This window comes from Panthera tigris, chromosome C1, assembly GCF_018350195.1.
Source record: "Panthera tigris isolate Pti1 chromosome C1, P.tigris_Pti1_mat1.1, whole genome shotgun sequence".
Taxonomy (NCBI): Eukaryota; Metazoa; Chordata; class Mammalia; order Carnivora; family Felidae; genus Panthera; species Panthera tigris.
In genome coordinates, this window is record NC_056667.1 from 155,831,313 (window position 1) to 155,847,355 (window position 16,043).

General features: G+C 41.8%; 1 protein-coding gene across 6 annotated transcripts in view; it reads right to left on the reverse strand.

The window, feature by feature from the left end:
- The window catches only part of STK39 (serine/threonine kinase 39), a 317,083-nt gene that overhangs the window by 221,850 nt on the left and 79,190 nt on the right, over positions 1-16,043 (reverse strand). For all 6 annotated transcript variants that reach the window (XR_006220759.1, XM_042994630.1, XM_042994631.1 and 3 more), the window contains exon 5: positions 14,612-14,667. Coding sequence is in view for 5 of the 6 variants with exons in the window: in XM_042994630.1 (XP_042850564.1) it covers positions 14,612-14,667 (56 nt within the window). In the remaining variant the exon portion in view is untranslated. The remainder of the gene's footprint in view (positions 1-14,611; positions 14,668-16,043) is intronic.

A 16,043-nucleotide genomic window follows, 5' to 3' on the forward strand; every position in this document is an offset into this window, starting at 1 on the left:
AACCAATTTAGTACACAGTGCAATTCCGGAGTTTTAAACAGCTCTGGTATTAAGCATGGCTCTTAATGCCAGGGGCACAAATCAAAACAAATAAATGCACAGGCATCTTGGAGGCGGAGGGTGGGGGGAATAACACACTGCAAGAACAGTTGAATTCACTTTTTTTACCAATAGTTTTTTTCTGTTTTGGGCTACACTTACATAAACCTTCCAGAAACAGAGAACAATACACTTCTAAGAAAATAAGAGAAAGAAGTATCTTCAACTTTTGCCACTCAAAAGTGGGGTCTACCAGAATCATAAGCATCACTGGGGTTCCCCCAAGAAATGCAGGCTCTTGGGTCCCACCCCAGACTTGCTGAAATCAGCATCGGCATCATAGCAAGACCCCTAGCTGATCTGATGCACAGAGAAGGTGCAGAAGCACTGCTCAAGAGTACGGTCTCCCTAGCAGGGCACGATTCAGTATGACTGGATGATCTCAAAGCAATGTCAACTCCACGGCTCCCCTCTTTTACCTCTTAGACGCAGAACACACTGGTAGTGGAGACACAGTAGCAGAAAAAAAGCGTTTATGTGTGCACATTCATGTATTTTAGGACACGGTAAATAGGAGTGCAATACTAAAAACACAAATCATGCCCCACAAAGAACTCACCCAGTGATCCTCAAGGGTATCTAATGTGTCAAACAGGACAAACAAATCCACATACGTGGCACACCCCAATTTTAAAATCTTTTTTTAAAATACAGGAAGATAATTTATGATCACAATACTTCTGAACAGTCCATCAGTAGCAGCTGCTCAATAGAGACGCCAGGGCACAGAGGAGATAGGCTGTGGCTAAGTATCATTCTCGGCACAAGATGTTTGGAACACCATTCCCTTCTCAACCTCTGACGTGCAACTGTGTAGCGTGATATTATCATTAAAGTGATAACCTTGAATCTGCTCGTCTTTTCAGCAAATGATATACACGTTGGCATCTCATCCACTATTAGTGATCAATTACTCACACACTACTTCATTACAGATTGGGACACAACACCTGTCCCGCTCAGGAGGAAGGCTGACATCCCAAGAGGAACCAGACAGAACCAGAACGAGTTCTCTGAAACCCTCATTCTCTACCCAATCTCCTCTCCCCTAATCAGACTCCCACTTTTTCAGTTCTATTTATTCCTTCATGTAAACAAAAGGTGTTCAATGGCCTTCTTTGGCTCCATAGGCTACAACCCCCAACCACAACATGGCGTCTAGGCATCCACTGACAGAAAACACAATCTGCCATATTTCCAGAGTCTGCCCCCTGGAGTCACTTTTCAACTGCTCTGAACAAATCCATGTTTACCATCTGTGAATGAGGGAGAGGTAGTCCTGACCTTATATGAAACATCAGAGAATGACAATTTCACAGCCTTTTCTGACAACAAAAGAAGAAATCAGAAGACACCATATTTTTATTCCCTAAAGGTAGAGTTTCACCTTTCAAAATAAAAGAAACACAAAGAAGCAAACCTTCCCATGGCTGGCCTCACATGTGGGTACACTCTTAAAAGTGCCATTGACAGGTTTCCTTCAAATGTGTTAAATTTTAACTTACAAAAGGAGAAGTTCTTAGCACTTGTTTGTACTTTGTACATGGAATCGATATACATTCATGATATGATAGACAAATAACAAGAAAATTTCAACAGAATTCTTGGTAAAAATGTTGAGGCTACACAAGCTGCCACTCACTCCCTAATTCCTCATTCTCCCCATTCTCACACTCAGGACGATAAGCCTTTAAAAGGACAAAATGATATCAATTCACATTTGGTTCACAGTTCAGTTGGCTAATGTAATCAATTAGCTAAAGCGTGAAGAACAACACTAGTCTAAGACGACAGCAAACCACCGATCATGTGCCCAACTACGTCAGAGCCACAGCAGGTGAATATCCAGTGACCAGTGAAGCCAGAGGCCACACCTGGTGGGGCACCAGCAGGAGGCAGGGGGCTGGGGAGGCTGGAGCAGTAATCCAGACCAGCTGTGCTGAAGGAACCAGGCAAGGGGCAGCTGTCTCAAGTCATTGATGGGCATGACCAAGAACTCACTAGTGGTCAACTTTCTATCACAAGTGGTAATTATGGTGAACAAAAGAAAACCACAGATAATCCCCAAATCTCAAATCCATTCTTCCCTGACTCCCCAGTGGGGACGGGGTATCTGTAAAGATGCTCTGGTGAAACTAGTAACAGGACACATCACTTGGCTTACTCTCCCCTCCATGCCCAAGACCATCCTCTGATATGAATGCTTTCAAACAGGATGGAGAATTTCTCTAGTGACTGAGGTTAATGAAGGGCCACTCAAACATTCTGATGTAAGACAGGTCCTGGAGAAAGTCTTGTCAAACTTTCGCATTCGGTAGATGAAAAAAAATGAGCCCGAGGGTCAAGAACTGTCAAAAGGCATAGAGTTAAGAGGCAGGAGTAGGGGGAGCCCAATGGTAAGGAAATGAGTCAAGGACTGAAAGAGAAGTCAAGAGATCTGAGACTGGCTTTTATGACCTTCAAAATGACCTTCAAGGAGTCCACAATGGCTTAGCAGTCCTCAATCCCCTCCTCTCTAAGACCTACTCTGCTGAACTGAAAAAGCCGTTGTACCGAGAGCACTAGGTAAACATATTACACAGGTACTATCATTTCCCAAACCAAAGGCAGGCTCTGGAAGTCAACAGGGGCTCCTGGCTGCCCATATCTGCCAAGACGGGCACAAGCAACTTAGATCAAATATTAATAAGTCTAAATTTCCAATGCAATATTCATATACCTGCAGGTGCTCTTTTTCACATAAATCTCCACTTGACAAGCTCTCATATCAGAAGCTTTCAATAAACCAGAATGACCCATCTGTACACTTTACAAGAGACGGTCCCTGTGGGAGATGATTAAAATAGCACAATTCCAGTTGCCACAAGTATTTAAACAATTTACATCATTTCTACAAAGTTTTGAGGATTACTGAGGCTAATACAATCTTCAAAGATTCTGTATATTTTTAAGTCTGCAATAAAGAAAACCTCACATTTAAATCTCTTAACACTGAAGAGTCACTGAAATATGAGGATCATGCATTAAACTCTGTTGCTCAGTATTCTTTTAATCTAAATTTACTAAATAGTCATATTTTCATGAACTTACTCAGCAACTATTTACTGTGCTCTAAGTGCCATTTCCAGTTTTAAACCCTGCCTTCATGGAGCTGGTCTATAAGTTGGGACAGTAGTGGAAGGGGAGGTAAATACAGTTAATCAACAAAATTACGAAATGCAATATAATACACAGCAGTGCTTCTCAGACTAGTGTGCATCAGAATCACCTGTGCGCTCTTCAAATACAGATTGCTTGGCTCTACTTCCCAAGCTTTAGATTCAGCAGGTGCAGGGAGGAAGAGCACAAGAATCTGCATTTTTATCAAGTTCCTAAGGTGATGGTGGCACTGCTGGTCTAAGACCATACCTCAAAAACACTAACACAGGGTACACTGATGTATGCCATAAAGAAAAACAGACCAGGGCATAGGGGGTATGGGGTAGAGGAGGCTACACAGGATGGCCTTGGAAGCCTCAGTGATGTGACATTTGAGCTAAGTTCTAAAGAAGGTACTGAAATGACTATTCCAGATGGAGCAGCCAACGCAAAGGTCCTGAGGCAGGAGCATGCATGGCAAGGATACCAGTTTGCCTAGAATGGAGTGAGGGAGAAGATGAAGAGATGGGATCAACAAGATAATGTTAGGGAACAGATCTTGTAAGGCCGGGTGGGCCACCATAATATTGTTTACTTCACTCTGAGATGGGAAGGCACTGGAAGGCTTCAAGTAAAGGCATGACACAAGCCGACTGAGTTTGACAGCATCCCTCTGGCTGCCACATAGAGAACAGAGGGGACAAGGGCAGAAGAGGACCTCTCAGGAGACCACCACAATAACCCAGGCAAGAGCTGAAGGTGGCCTAGAGCACGAGGACAGCAGGGGAGGCAGTGAGACGTGGTTAATGAGAGGATTTGCTGACAGAATGGGTATGAGAGAAAGAGAAGGACCCGGGAATACCAATTCCTGGCCTATTCTGTGCAAGGACAGAGCTGCCATTAAAAGAAGCAAGGAAAACTGTGAGAAGGGCATTCTGTTAGTGGGCATGCGGGTTATAGTTTTTCTGTATTAAATTATACCAGCTTTAGAGTTACAAGGAAACTTGAGAATCCAAGCACCTCATTTTATAGGTGATACAAACTATGGCCAGCAAGACTTGGCTAGGGGCACAGATTATCAGTGACTTGAAAAGCTAGATAATCTTCCACTCCTGTGTCTTCAAGTGTATTCCTTGTAATCAAGTGTTAAATTTACATTCCAAAGTATAAATGTGTTACCTATTCAAATTTCCTAAAAATCTCTAACCTATGGTATGATACATGTAGTAACTTATGTTACTAATCAAAAACGCCTTTTCCCAAATCATTCCTACTTACCATACACATTTAAAATTTATCCCAGGCACCGGGATGCCTGGGTGGCTCAGTCAGTTAAGCGTCCGACTTCAGCTCAGGTCATGATTTCACAATTTGTGAGGTTCAGGCCCCGCATCGGGCTCTGTGCTGACAGCTTGGAGCTCTGAGCCTGGAGCCTACTTTGGATTCTGTGTCTCTCTCTCTCTCTCTCTCTGTCCCCTCCCCTGCTCATACTCTGTCTCTCTCAAAAATGAATGAACGTTAAAAAAAAAAAAAAAAAAAAAAAAAAGATCTATCCCAGGCACCTACATGGCTTAGTTGGTTGAGCATCTGACTTCAGCTCAGGTCATGATCTTGCGGTTCCTGAGTTCAAGTCCCACACTGGGCTCCATGCTGACAGCGGAGCCTGCTTCAGATCCTCTGTCCCCCCTCTCTCTCTGCCCCTCCCCGGCTTGTGTTCACTCTCTCCTGCTCTCAAAAATAAACAAACATGTAAAAAATGTTTAATGAAATACTAAAAAAGATTTCTCCCTATGACAGTCTATTACACTAGACTTGATGTGGCTAACCTAGATTGCCCAGGTATACACATTTCCCTCTGCTTACAAATTTTTGAAATTAAACTTAATAGTTAACTGTTTAATACCTGTTTCACCTGAACGGTAAACTTACGACAGCAGACGAGGTCTCTCTTGCTAAACACCACATCCACTCAGAGGGCTATGCCTACAACAGCAAATATGCAGTAAACATCTGCCAACCAACCACTTCAGGCACATAAAACCCATACGGTTAATGTTCGCCTTTTCTCCAGGGAAGGGCCGTTTTTTTGCCATAACAAATGCAGGCTCTGGGAAGCAGAAAAATAAATGAAGACATGATCATACGAAGAACGGAGTTGGACTGCTCTGCTTGTATTCTAACAACTCTTGTTTTTCCCAGACCTCAGCAGCTTGTGGTAATATACAAAATGTAATTTAATAATGACACTACAGGCCCGTAAAGGCAGAAAGGGAGAAAGGAAGAGAAGAAGGAAAGAAGGGAAGGTGGGGGGAGGAGGGAAGGAAGAAGGAAGACTAAGTCCCATCTGCCCCATGTCCTCCTAGAATGCTCAAACCTTGAAGCTCAACCTTGTGCCCCATGCAGCTAAATAGGCACACCGGGGAAATATTCCAGCAAGAGCAAAGCAAAGGTATTCCCCCCATTGCATTCACCTCATAAGACTTCCTTACATTGTTGCTCAAGCAACAGCTAGCAGCTGTTAAAGGGTAGGAAGCTGCTTAAAACCTCCCCAAGTATTTCCCATTGATGATAGACAGATGGACTGGAAAACTAGGTTTCCAGAATTGAATGGCATTCTTGCTTCCTGCTAGAGGTTTCACCAAATGTTACCGCTTGATTTGTCAAGATCCCAAAATTCGGAAAGCCACATTAATTTGCTGTCCCTATTTATTTAAACAAACAAAAAAATGAATATATGAAAATTTTGGCATAATTCATTAAACCATAATTCACATAATTATAAACTACCTGAAACTCACAACATACATTGTGGTTCACTATGAAGCACTCTGATACCCTCCAAAGATCTTAATTTGTACTTGGACTCTATTTTCTGACTATGCCAATGCTTTTAATTTGCGTGCTCTGCTTCACCATATTATTCATTTCATTTGTAGCTGGCTAACGCAGAACTTGCCTTAAAGCAGGAAGCAGAAAAGCACGGGCAGACGAGATTGGAAAAACAGGCAGGGCCTTTACATGCCATGTTGGGGAGCTGGGGCTTCATCCCCACAGCAACAGTTTTAATCTTTATGCAAAGGAATGACATGGTCAGATGTGCACTGTGGATTTTCCACTCTGGTGATATGGGGGGATATCAATGGGGTAAAGAAAACGGGAGAGCAAAATGATACGGCAGGTCAGACGGAGAGCCTACAACAGCCTTGCCTCCTAGCCTCCTCCTTGTGATCTTACAATGTCCTAAATAATTAAAGGACCCCACCCCCATTTCAATACAGAAGCAATGTGAGCTAACTAATTCTAAAATGGAATGTGTGTTAATTCCTTTAACCCTCTAGTATTTTTCCATTGTTCAGATATGGAAACTAAGGCGCAAGTGTTTAAATAACTTGGTCACAGGGCTAGGAGGAGTTATGCCAGGATTCAAACCACAGCAGTCTGGTGTCAGAGCCCTGCTCTAGGCCAAGGCACCAAAAATACAATGACACTGTCATTTCCTGATTCAGATGCCTCAGGGACCTTCAGACCTTTCTGATATGTTTTTTAATTTTTTTTAATGTTTATTTTTGATCGAGAGAGAGAGAAAGAGCGTGAGCAGGGGGAGAGGCAGAAAGAGGAGGAGACACAGAACATGAAGCAGGCTACCGGCTGTGAGCTGTCAGCACAGAGCCCGACTCAGGGCTTAAACCCACAAACCATGAGATCATGAGCTGAGCCAAAGTCAGACAGTTAACCTATGGAGCCACCCAGGCATGCCAGACCTTTCTGATATTAATCAGAGGCTGCCTCCCTTGTACACAAGGAGCCCATATTACCTTGCGTGAAGCAGCAGCCCCTCTTAACAAAAGATATACTCCCTCCACCTGTTTCCTCCACCTCCCCATCTAAATGCATTTCACTAGGGCCAAAGAGCACATAAGGAAAACAAAAGAGCCTAGCAGCTATGGGAATAAAAACTCCACCACACACACACACACACACACACACAACTTCCAGCACCACACACATCTTCCTCTGGCTCCTTGAGAATAATACTGGAGTGCTGGAAGCAAGTTAAATCTAGTTGCATGTATTCCTGGCAGAAACGTTAGTCATAGTTGTTTGAGACCCAGAATGAATAAAGTTCAAGATGTACTCAAAGGCTGACTAAGGATATATAATCTTCCTCCCAAAAAACAGAGACATTACCCAAAGTCATACCAATGTCCTTTAGTGAAGAACCTAAGGCATACATAAGCTTCACTGGGACAGTCTCAGATACACTGAGATTGATGTAATGATAGATTTCTAGACTTCTGGAGTATGAGGCTGTCTGAGCTCAGTACCAATTTGTTATGAAAAACCAGGGATGGGAAATTCACATTCATACACACACACACACACACACACACACACACACACACACACACTCAGAGTTAAAAGGCAAAAATAAGAAAATGAGCATGAGATCTACCTAATATAATCCAGTAGTGTGCTTCTAGAAAGTTCTTCAGAAATCAAATGTTCTGAAATCAACATTTTAATAGTGCATTAAGAGTGGCCAGTATTTAAAAGAATCCTAGGGTAGATATATTTGCAGTGACCACCCCAAAGTGACCTGTTTTGTACGGATTTCTGCTTAGAGCAGTGTCTCGTTAATACCAGACAAACAGGCTTAGTCACTTGCCAGACAAAGCTCTAAGCTCTTCCTGACAATATGACAGAACATCAGACTGGAAAATAAAATGCTAGGCCGTGGGAAGAGCATGACTTTCAAATAGCCACTCCTTTTGTCACATATTGTAGCAAAAACTTCACATCTATCCAAGTTTATGATCAGGAAATCACACGTTCAGGTTCTCTGAGCACAGAAGATATGAGAAATAAAGCATTTTCTTTTAAACTATGAGGAGGCAGTCCTCAAGTTGTAATTCATTACATCAAACCTGAAGTTTTCCAGTCTCAAAAAGACTCTGGTGTCACTACTACGCTTAATTCGACACCAAACGACACCAAAATGACTGCTTCTCCTATGCCCCAAAACCTTATCAAAGACTTGTGTCTCAACTTAAAGGAGCAGAGAGAGGAAAGGAAAGGTGCAGAATACATTCCCTGGCTTCGAAATGGAATCGTTACACAGAGATGTATAAGAGCTAGTGATCGCTATTGGTCTTCCATCTAAACCTGAGATCAGCTGGGAATGCAAGCTGGTGTAGCCACTGTGGAAAACAGTATGGAGGTTCCTCAAAAAACTAAAAACAGAACTACCCTACAACCCAGCAATTGCCCTACTAGGCATTTATCCACGGGATACAGGTGTGCTGTCTCAAAGAGACACATGCACCCCCATGTTTACAGCAGCACTATCAACAATAGCCAAAGTATGGAAAGAGCCCAAATGTCCACCGATGGATGAATGGATAAAGAAGACGTGGTCTATATATACAATGGAGTATTACTCTGCAATCAAAAAGAATGAAATCTTGCCATTTGCAACTAAGTGAAATTAGCCAGAGAAAGACAAAAATCATATGACTTCACTCATATGACTTTAAGAGACAAAACAGATGAACATAAGGGCAGGGAAGCAGAAATAATATAAAAACAGGGACGGGTACAAAACATAAGAGACTCTTAGAGAACAAACAGAGGATTGCTGGAGGGGTTGTGGGAGGGGGGATGGGCTAAATGGGTAAGGGGCACTAAGGAATCTACTCCTGAAATCATTGTTGCACTATATGCTGACTAATTTGGATGTAAATTTTTAAAAGTAAAAAATAAAATTTAAAAAAAGGAATAAAAAAATAAAAAATAAAAAAATGACACTGAGATCAGTTACACACAGATTTAGGGCTGTCTTCCTGGAAATCCCACAGACATGGGACCACAGCTCTGGAGCCAGACTCCCCACATCTGAAACCTACTTGTGACCTGGGAAACTTGCTTCCCATCTCTCGACCTTAGTTTCTTGTCTGTAAAATGGGCACATTTACAGGCCTGTGGGGAACGAGTCACAGCTCGCTCAGCACAGAGAACCTGGCCTGGCACACGGGAAGTACTTGAGACACATCAGTTACTTATTTTATATCCACAGTCAACAGAAACATAAATAATTTCCAGAGAATTTGTATTTTTACATGGAAAACAAAGCATATTTGCCTTATTCACCACACTTGTTGGTTGTATAAAAAGAGTTTCTCATGGTCTGAACCAGGCACCTTAATGTCCCCTTTTCAAATTAAAAGTTCTAAGAAAGGGGCGCCTGGGTGGCGCAGTCGGTTGGGCGTCCGACTTCAGCCAGGTCACGATCTTGCAGTCCGTGAGTTCGAGCCCCGCGTCGGGCTCTGGGCTGATGGCTCAGAGCCTGGAGCCTGTTTCCGATTCTGTGTCTCCCTCTCTCTCTGCCCCTCCCCCGTTCATGCTCTGTCTCTCTCTGTCCCAAAAATAAATAAATGTTGAAAAAAAAAAAAAAAGTTCTAAGAAAGGAAATATATATATGGTAGAAGGAGTTTTTTTTTTTTAAATAAAAATTGTAATGTTTTCTATTACAACAGCACAAATACTTTTTTTTAAAAACAATGCTAGGGGCGCCTGGGTGGCTCAGTCGGTTAAGCGTCCGACTTCAGCTCAGGTCATGATCTCACGGTCTGTGAGTTCGAGCCCCGCATCGGGCTCTGTGCTAACAGCTCAGAGCCTGGAGCCTGCTTCGGATTCTGTGTCTCCCTCTCTCTCTGGTCCTCCCCCCATTCATGCTCTGTCTCTCTCTGTCTCAAAAATAAATAAATGTTAAAATAAATAAATAAATAAATAAATAAATAAAATAAAATAAAAAACAATGCTCATAATGATACTCTGAAGGTAAACAAACAATACATTCAAAGAAACAAATGCAAACATCCCCCTTGCTTAAATTTTATTTCAAAAAACAGGGCTTAAAGAACATAAAGATATAAGGGAAAGGACACAAACAGCCTAAATAAAAGCAATGTACTATCTCCCCAAATATCCAAATATAATAGGTAGCAACAAAAAGAGAGAGTCTACCTCTTCCACTGCTGTGTCTCTGCTTTCCACTCTCCCACCCACACCCCCTTCACCACCCACTGGATAATGATGCCAGCAAAGATCCCAAAGACTCCTGGTCCCAGAAACCAACTGCCTGGCCAAGAAAGCCAAACTCCTAGAAAACAGGGACAGGCAGCAGCACCCTGCCTGTTCCAAGGAAACATTACAAGTGTTTTTCTTAAAGCAATAACCTTATTTTATAGTTAAAACCAGAAAAAAATTAAAGTACTATAGGAATTGAATTCAATGTTGTGCTCAGGTTAGAGAATGTGGAAAAAATGAAAATACGAATTCCAGAAAGCCACAGCCCCAGAGATGTAGAAACTGCACAATTTAAATGCCTGTCTGCACACGATTATAATACATCCAGGAGATGGCGATTTCTCAGTTGGTCTGACACAAGCATGAAGTCACGCACACAAAAGGGATACCAAGGGGAGTCCAGAAAGGCTGTACACAATGTCTTCGCTATGCTTGCCAGGCACTGTTCCAAGCAGTTTATGCGCGGGCTCATTTAATCCTACAACTACCCAGGTAGTGGTGGCTTTCTGCATGTGACCTTCTGAACCCAGCAGCCCCCACAGGGCAAGTGCCTACAGGGTCACACTCAGCACTACCACCCACAGCGGGGGGGAAAAACCCAAGGCCCAAGAGGGAGAGAAAAAGTCAGGAAACCTTACTTCAGGGGATCCCAAGTGAGAAAAAGAAAAGGCCAATATGCTACAGAAGGCCCGGAGAAAGAGCTCAGGTCACCAATCTGACAAGAATAGAGGAAGTGATTGGCACAGTGCCAAGTGGCAGAATAAGGCAAGGGCTGACCTCCTTTCGCATTTCAAAGGCCGTTCACTGCTATTCTGACCCTCTCAGTAAGAAATGATCGTTTCATCACCAAAGAGAGAAAATTAGTTGTACTTCCTTATCAGCTTAGAGCAAGATTAATGACAAGTTAACTTCCAAGTTCCATTATTAATAAGCATTAGCTTTTTATAACTCATAAAAGCCCCTAAGAGCTGAACCCCTTGCAAGACTAATTTGAGGTACATGTGATCTCCAGGCGGTGCCAGGGAGATGGGCGCAAGCCTGCTGGTCCCAGGAACAGCAGGAGTGGCAGGGACATGAAGAAGAGCAGAAGTACGACGGCAGCTGCTGTGTGCCTCTCGTGTGCCAGCCACTGCTAAGATCTCTGCGTGTGAGGAGCCTCATTTGATTTCACACACACAAAAAAAGGCGAGGGGGGTTATATTTGTATCCCTCTTTTAAGGAAACAGAATCTTAAAGAAGGTGTGTAGCTTGACCAAGGTCACAAGGTGACCCGGGAATTTCAACCATGCCAGTTCATCCCAGACCTTGTACCCTTGAGTACCCTGGGCTGAGACCGCCTGAACAGATGTTTTCTGTTGTCACTTGTTTCGTTGAAGTTTTTTGTTTTGTTTTGCTTTGTTTTTGTTTTGTTTTTTCCTAAATGCCTCTGGCCTGTGGGGTAGGAGCCTCTCTCTAGAGTGAGGACAAGATGTGTACTTATAAGGCACTAACTTAGATGGCTCAAGAACAGAATTTGGTGTTAATAATAAAGGCCACCAAAGTAGGAAGGGGGAAGAGACATGAATCAAGAATGGCCTGAAACTGATCATGGTGGGTACACGAGGTTCTTCCTACTCTTCTCTACTTTAGGCTACGTATGAAAATTTTTATAATAAAAGGCTTAAAAAATGACTTTCACTTATTGACAGTTTATGAAGTCATTTCCTTTCATTGGTTTTACCAGGTCATACTTGTTCACACAGTTCAGAATTCAAAATGTTATAAAAGGTATGCACTATACAAGTCCCCCTCCCCATTATCCTTCCGTTTCTTTGTACAAAGATATAGAGGTATTTCTCCCCATTTCCCTCACAAAAGGTGACACAGTATATGCATTCTATTTCACCTTGCTGTATTCACTTAACTATGTAGCCTGGCGACACTTTTTTTCACGTCAATGTATACATTCTCCATTGCAGCTTGTGGGGGTCCCATAATGTAGATCTACCATGTAGCATATTTAATCGGGACACCTAAGTTGTTTCTAATCTATTGCAATCACAAACAGTGCTCTAATAAATAAGCTTATAATGTGTACTCCTGTCTACTGCCCTATTTTCTTGGTTGTACTATGCATTTCTCACATTTATTTAACTACTGCAACAACTGTTATCAGCAGGAGTAGATCCAAGTTTCATGGGATGTGAAGCTTACACAACTGGGAAGACCCTCTTTAAGATAAACAACACAAAATTAAAAATATGAAATTAGGTGTAAGTGTGTCTATTTCTTTCAAAGTAAAAATTCATACCAATTCACTGGTGTCCTAAAGATTAAGGTCATTTCTTCTGGAATAGTTTCAGACAACTGAACAAAAAATGCCTACATAAGAATACCCCGATGGTCTAGAACACCTCTCCAACTAAAACACTCCATCTCCACCTAGAACACTCTGCAACTCCCAGAAACACACTGCACTCACAGGGCCCTGAAGCTTAAGTTTCAATAGGTACAGGGTGCCTAGGTGGCTCAGTCAGTTAAGCGTCCAACTCTCGGTTGTGGGTCAGGTCGTGACCTCACAGTTTGTGAGTTCAAGTACAACGTCGGGCTCTGTGCTAATAGTGCAGAGCTGCTTGGAATTCTCTGTCTCTCCCTGTCTCTCTGTCCCTCCCCTGCTCGTGCTATCTCAAAATAAACTCAAAAATATCCTTTACACCTGCAAAGGATATCTGTGTCTCCTTGAACGATTGGCATTATCATCACCATCTCACAGATGAGGAAACTGAGGCTCAGCGATGCCAACAGCCTGCCCCACACTGCACAGTGGGTACTAAACGAAGGCCTGTTTTGATTCCAAGGCCTTTGTGTTTAACTGATATACAGAGTGCCTACACAGTGGTCTTAAGCCAACGACTAATAATATTTGACTAAACTTATCTTTTCAAAGAGAGGACTAATAAAAGCTAACACTTGCAGTATTAGTTCTTCAGGGAAGAAACATTTGATTTGAAACAAATTCTCCATTTCCCTTTTGTATTTTCAAAACCTCTATTCTCTCCTTTAAAAGAAAATAAATAAAAGCCCCCGTGAATATACCCAACTAAATACAGAGCCCAAGGTCAGCACTGTGCTTGTCACACAAGTCAGGCATCACCTGACAGGTTCTCTGGCACCTAGAGAGGGACAAACAATGAATCAAAGAGATGACTCAAGGCTTATCCTTTGTGTTGGGGGTGTGTTTGTTTTCTGCTGAGCTCTCCTGTTTCTAATAATACCCCAGATCCTCGCATTTGTCTAGAAACTAGACTAGAACCAAGGACTGTGATCAACTCTGCTCTAATAACTTGATGTAGAAAGAGCCTAACCCTAAATACTAGAAAAGAGGCTTCTTCCACTCCAACTCAAAAAGCAGCAGGCTGGACTGATTAAATATTTGGGGCAAACTTCAGCACTCAACAGCAGAAGCTACATCAGTGATTCTCACCAAGCGTGTCGCTGGGACGTGTTGCTAATAACATTCAATGCCTGCAAGCCAGAGGGCTGGGCTGAATACCCTGCAATGATGACAGGGACAGTTCGGTACAGGTAAGGGCTGTCCAGCCACAAATGCAAAAAGCAGTGATGGCTGAGAGGACTGAGGAGACAGGCCTTCATGGATGGGAGGGAGACACGAGTCAATACAGACATGGAGACACTTTACCCCAGACCTTTCGGGTTACTCTGGTGCAATAACAGAATGATAAGGTCTGCACACGGAGGGCACTGGTCTAGTGTACGCACTCTACCGACGTGTACTGCACCTGCGTGCCTACTGTCACGGACGGCCATGCAGGGTCACACTGAAGACCACAATAACCCACAGACTTTGAGAGTTCACCGTGCTTTCAGCACCGCTTCAGAAATAGAAGCGTTTAAATTAATCGAAGGGTACAAGGTTCTAAACTTTCAAACTCATCAAAAAAACTCTCAAAACTGCTTTTCTTGCAGTTAGATAAATACCACCTTTATTCAACCTGAAATTTAGCAAAAATGAAATTGAAAGCAGAATTGCCTCTATCAAAAGGCTATGTTCTAAAATAACATTATTTACAGGATGATTTAACAACAACTTAACCAAAACAACAGGAAAACATGTTCTGCCTCAGACCCAAATGTTCTCTAACAGGGCAGCCCAGATACATGCTTAATATAGATCACATGCATTCATTTGTTCATTCATTCATTCATTATTTATTTATTTGGAATGATTCTACATTCCTCGAAACTGGAACACTTCTGTCAGAAGAATTTTTATTTTTATCAGCGTTACCTGCTATTTGTACGGAACCATCCTCACCCAGAAGAATATTACCAGCTTTCAAATCCCTATTAGAAAAAAATGAAGAATGAATTATGGAATATAGACATTATATTGCATCAATTCACTCAGAGATTTAAAAACAATCATATAAAGTAGCTGTTTAAAGTAATTATCATTTTATAAATATTAAAATTATATCACAGATTTAAAAAGCTACAGGGAGAAATGGCGATTTTATAGTTTGCTCCTGGGGGGTGGTTAGGATTTTAGTAACAAATATTTTATGTGAAATCATTATCCAAATTTAATTAAATCACGAGTGAGTACATTCTTTATGTTGTAGAGTTGGAGATCGCCCATTAACTCACCATACTATCTTTTCTCAAGAATTAAAGCTGATAATTCTATGTAAAGCTGTTCTACTTCCACTTAAATTTGTCTGTGGAACAATTCCAAATTAATCCCAGCAGCCTCTTAAACAATGGATTGGATCAGCCTCTCCCCTGGAGAGATACTGATTATAAATCCCAATTATAACATTCTATAATATATTTCTTCATTATATAGAAGTCTTAACACTTAAAAAGAAAAATAACAACTTACAAGTTTGAAACCTAAGGTCATGTTTTTTTCTAATTACCAAAAGACATGGCAGATATCCTTAAATATATGGCCCACATATAGCGCAAGGTAGGGGAATTACAATACCAGCATTACTAATAAATGGTTATTTACTCACAGCTATTCCTAGGGGCCCAAGTAATACTAACTCTTTTGAAACATCAAACACTCCTATTCTAGGCTGTTTGGCTATTTAAAGAATTAGCATTTTATGTCACAAAAGAAGATGAAATTAGCTACCCCCCCCCCTTTCCTCACACCACCATGCCAAAAATAATGAACATATTACAACATTTGGAACAGTTTTGCCTGTATTAGATAGTTAGAGATGCTATCCTGTTCAATTAAGCATACTTCAAGAGTAATATTGTTAATTTTTTTTAGTGAGTTCACTAGGTACTTTTTTATATTCTGCTTTTATTTCAGTGAAAATGGATAAAGCAATGCTAAGGATACTAATATATTTCATCAAAATTTATTCTCTCGGGGCACCTGAGGGGCTCAGTCGGTTAACCACCGATTTTGGCTCAGGTCATGATCCCCCAGTTCATGGGGTCGAGCCCTGCGTCGGGACTCTGTGCTGAGAGCTCAGAGCCTGGAGCCTGCTTCAGATTCTATGTCTCCCTCTCTCTCTTTCTCTCTCTGCGCCTCCCCCACTCATGCTCTGTCTCTCTCAAAAATAAACACTGAAAATAATTTTTTAATTTATTCTCGTTTCTTTAAGTACTTTTTTCACAACTATTTGGCCTAGCTCAGAAATAATGTTGATACCTAACAGCAATATGTTTTCCTTAACAGTCTTTACAAACCAGAGCTGAAT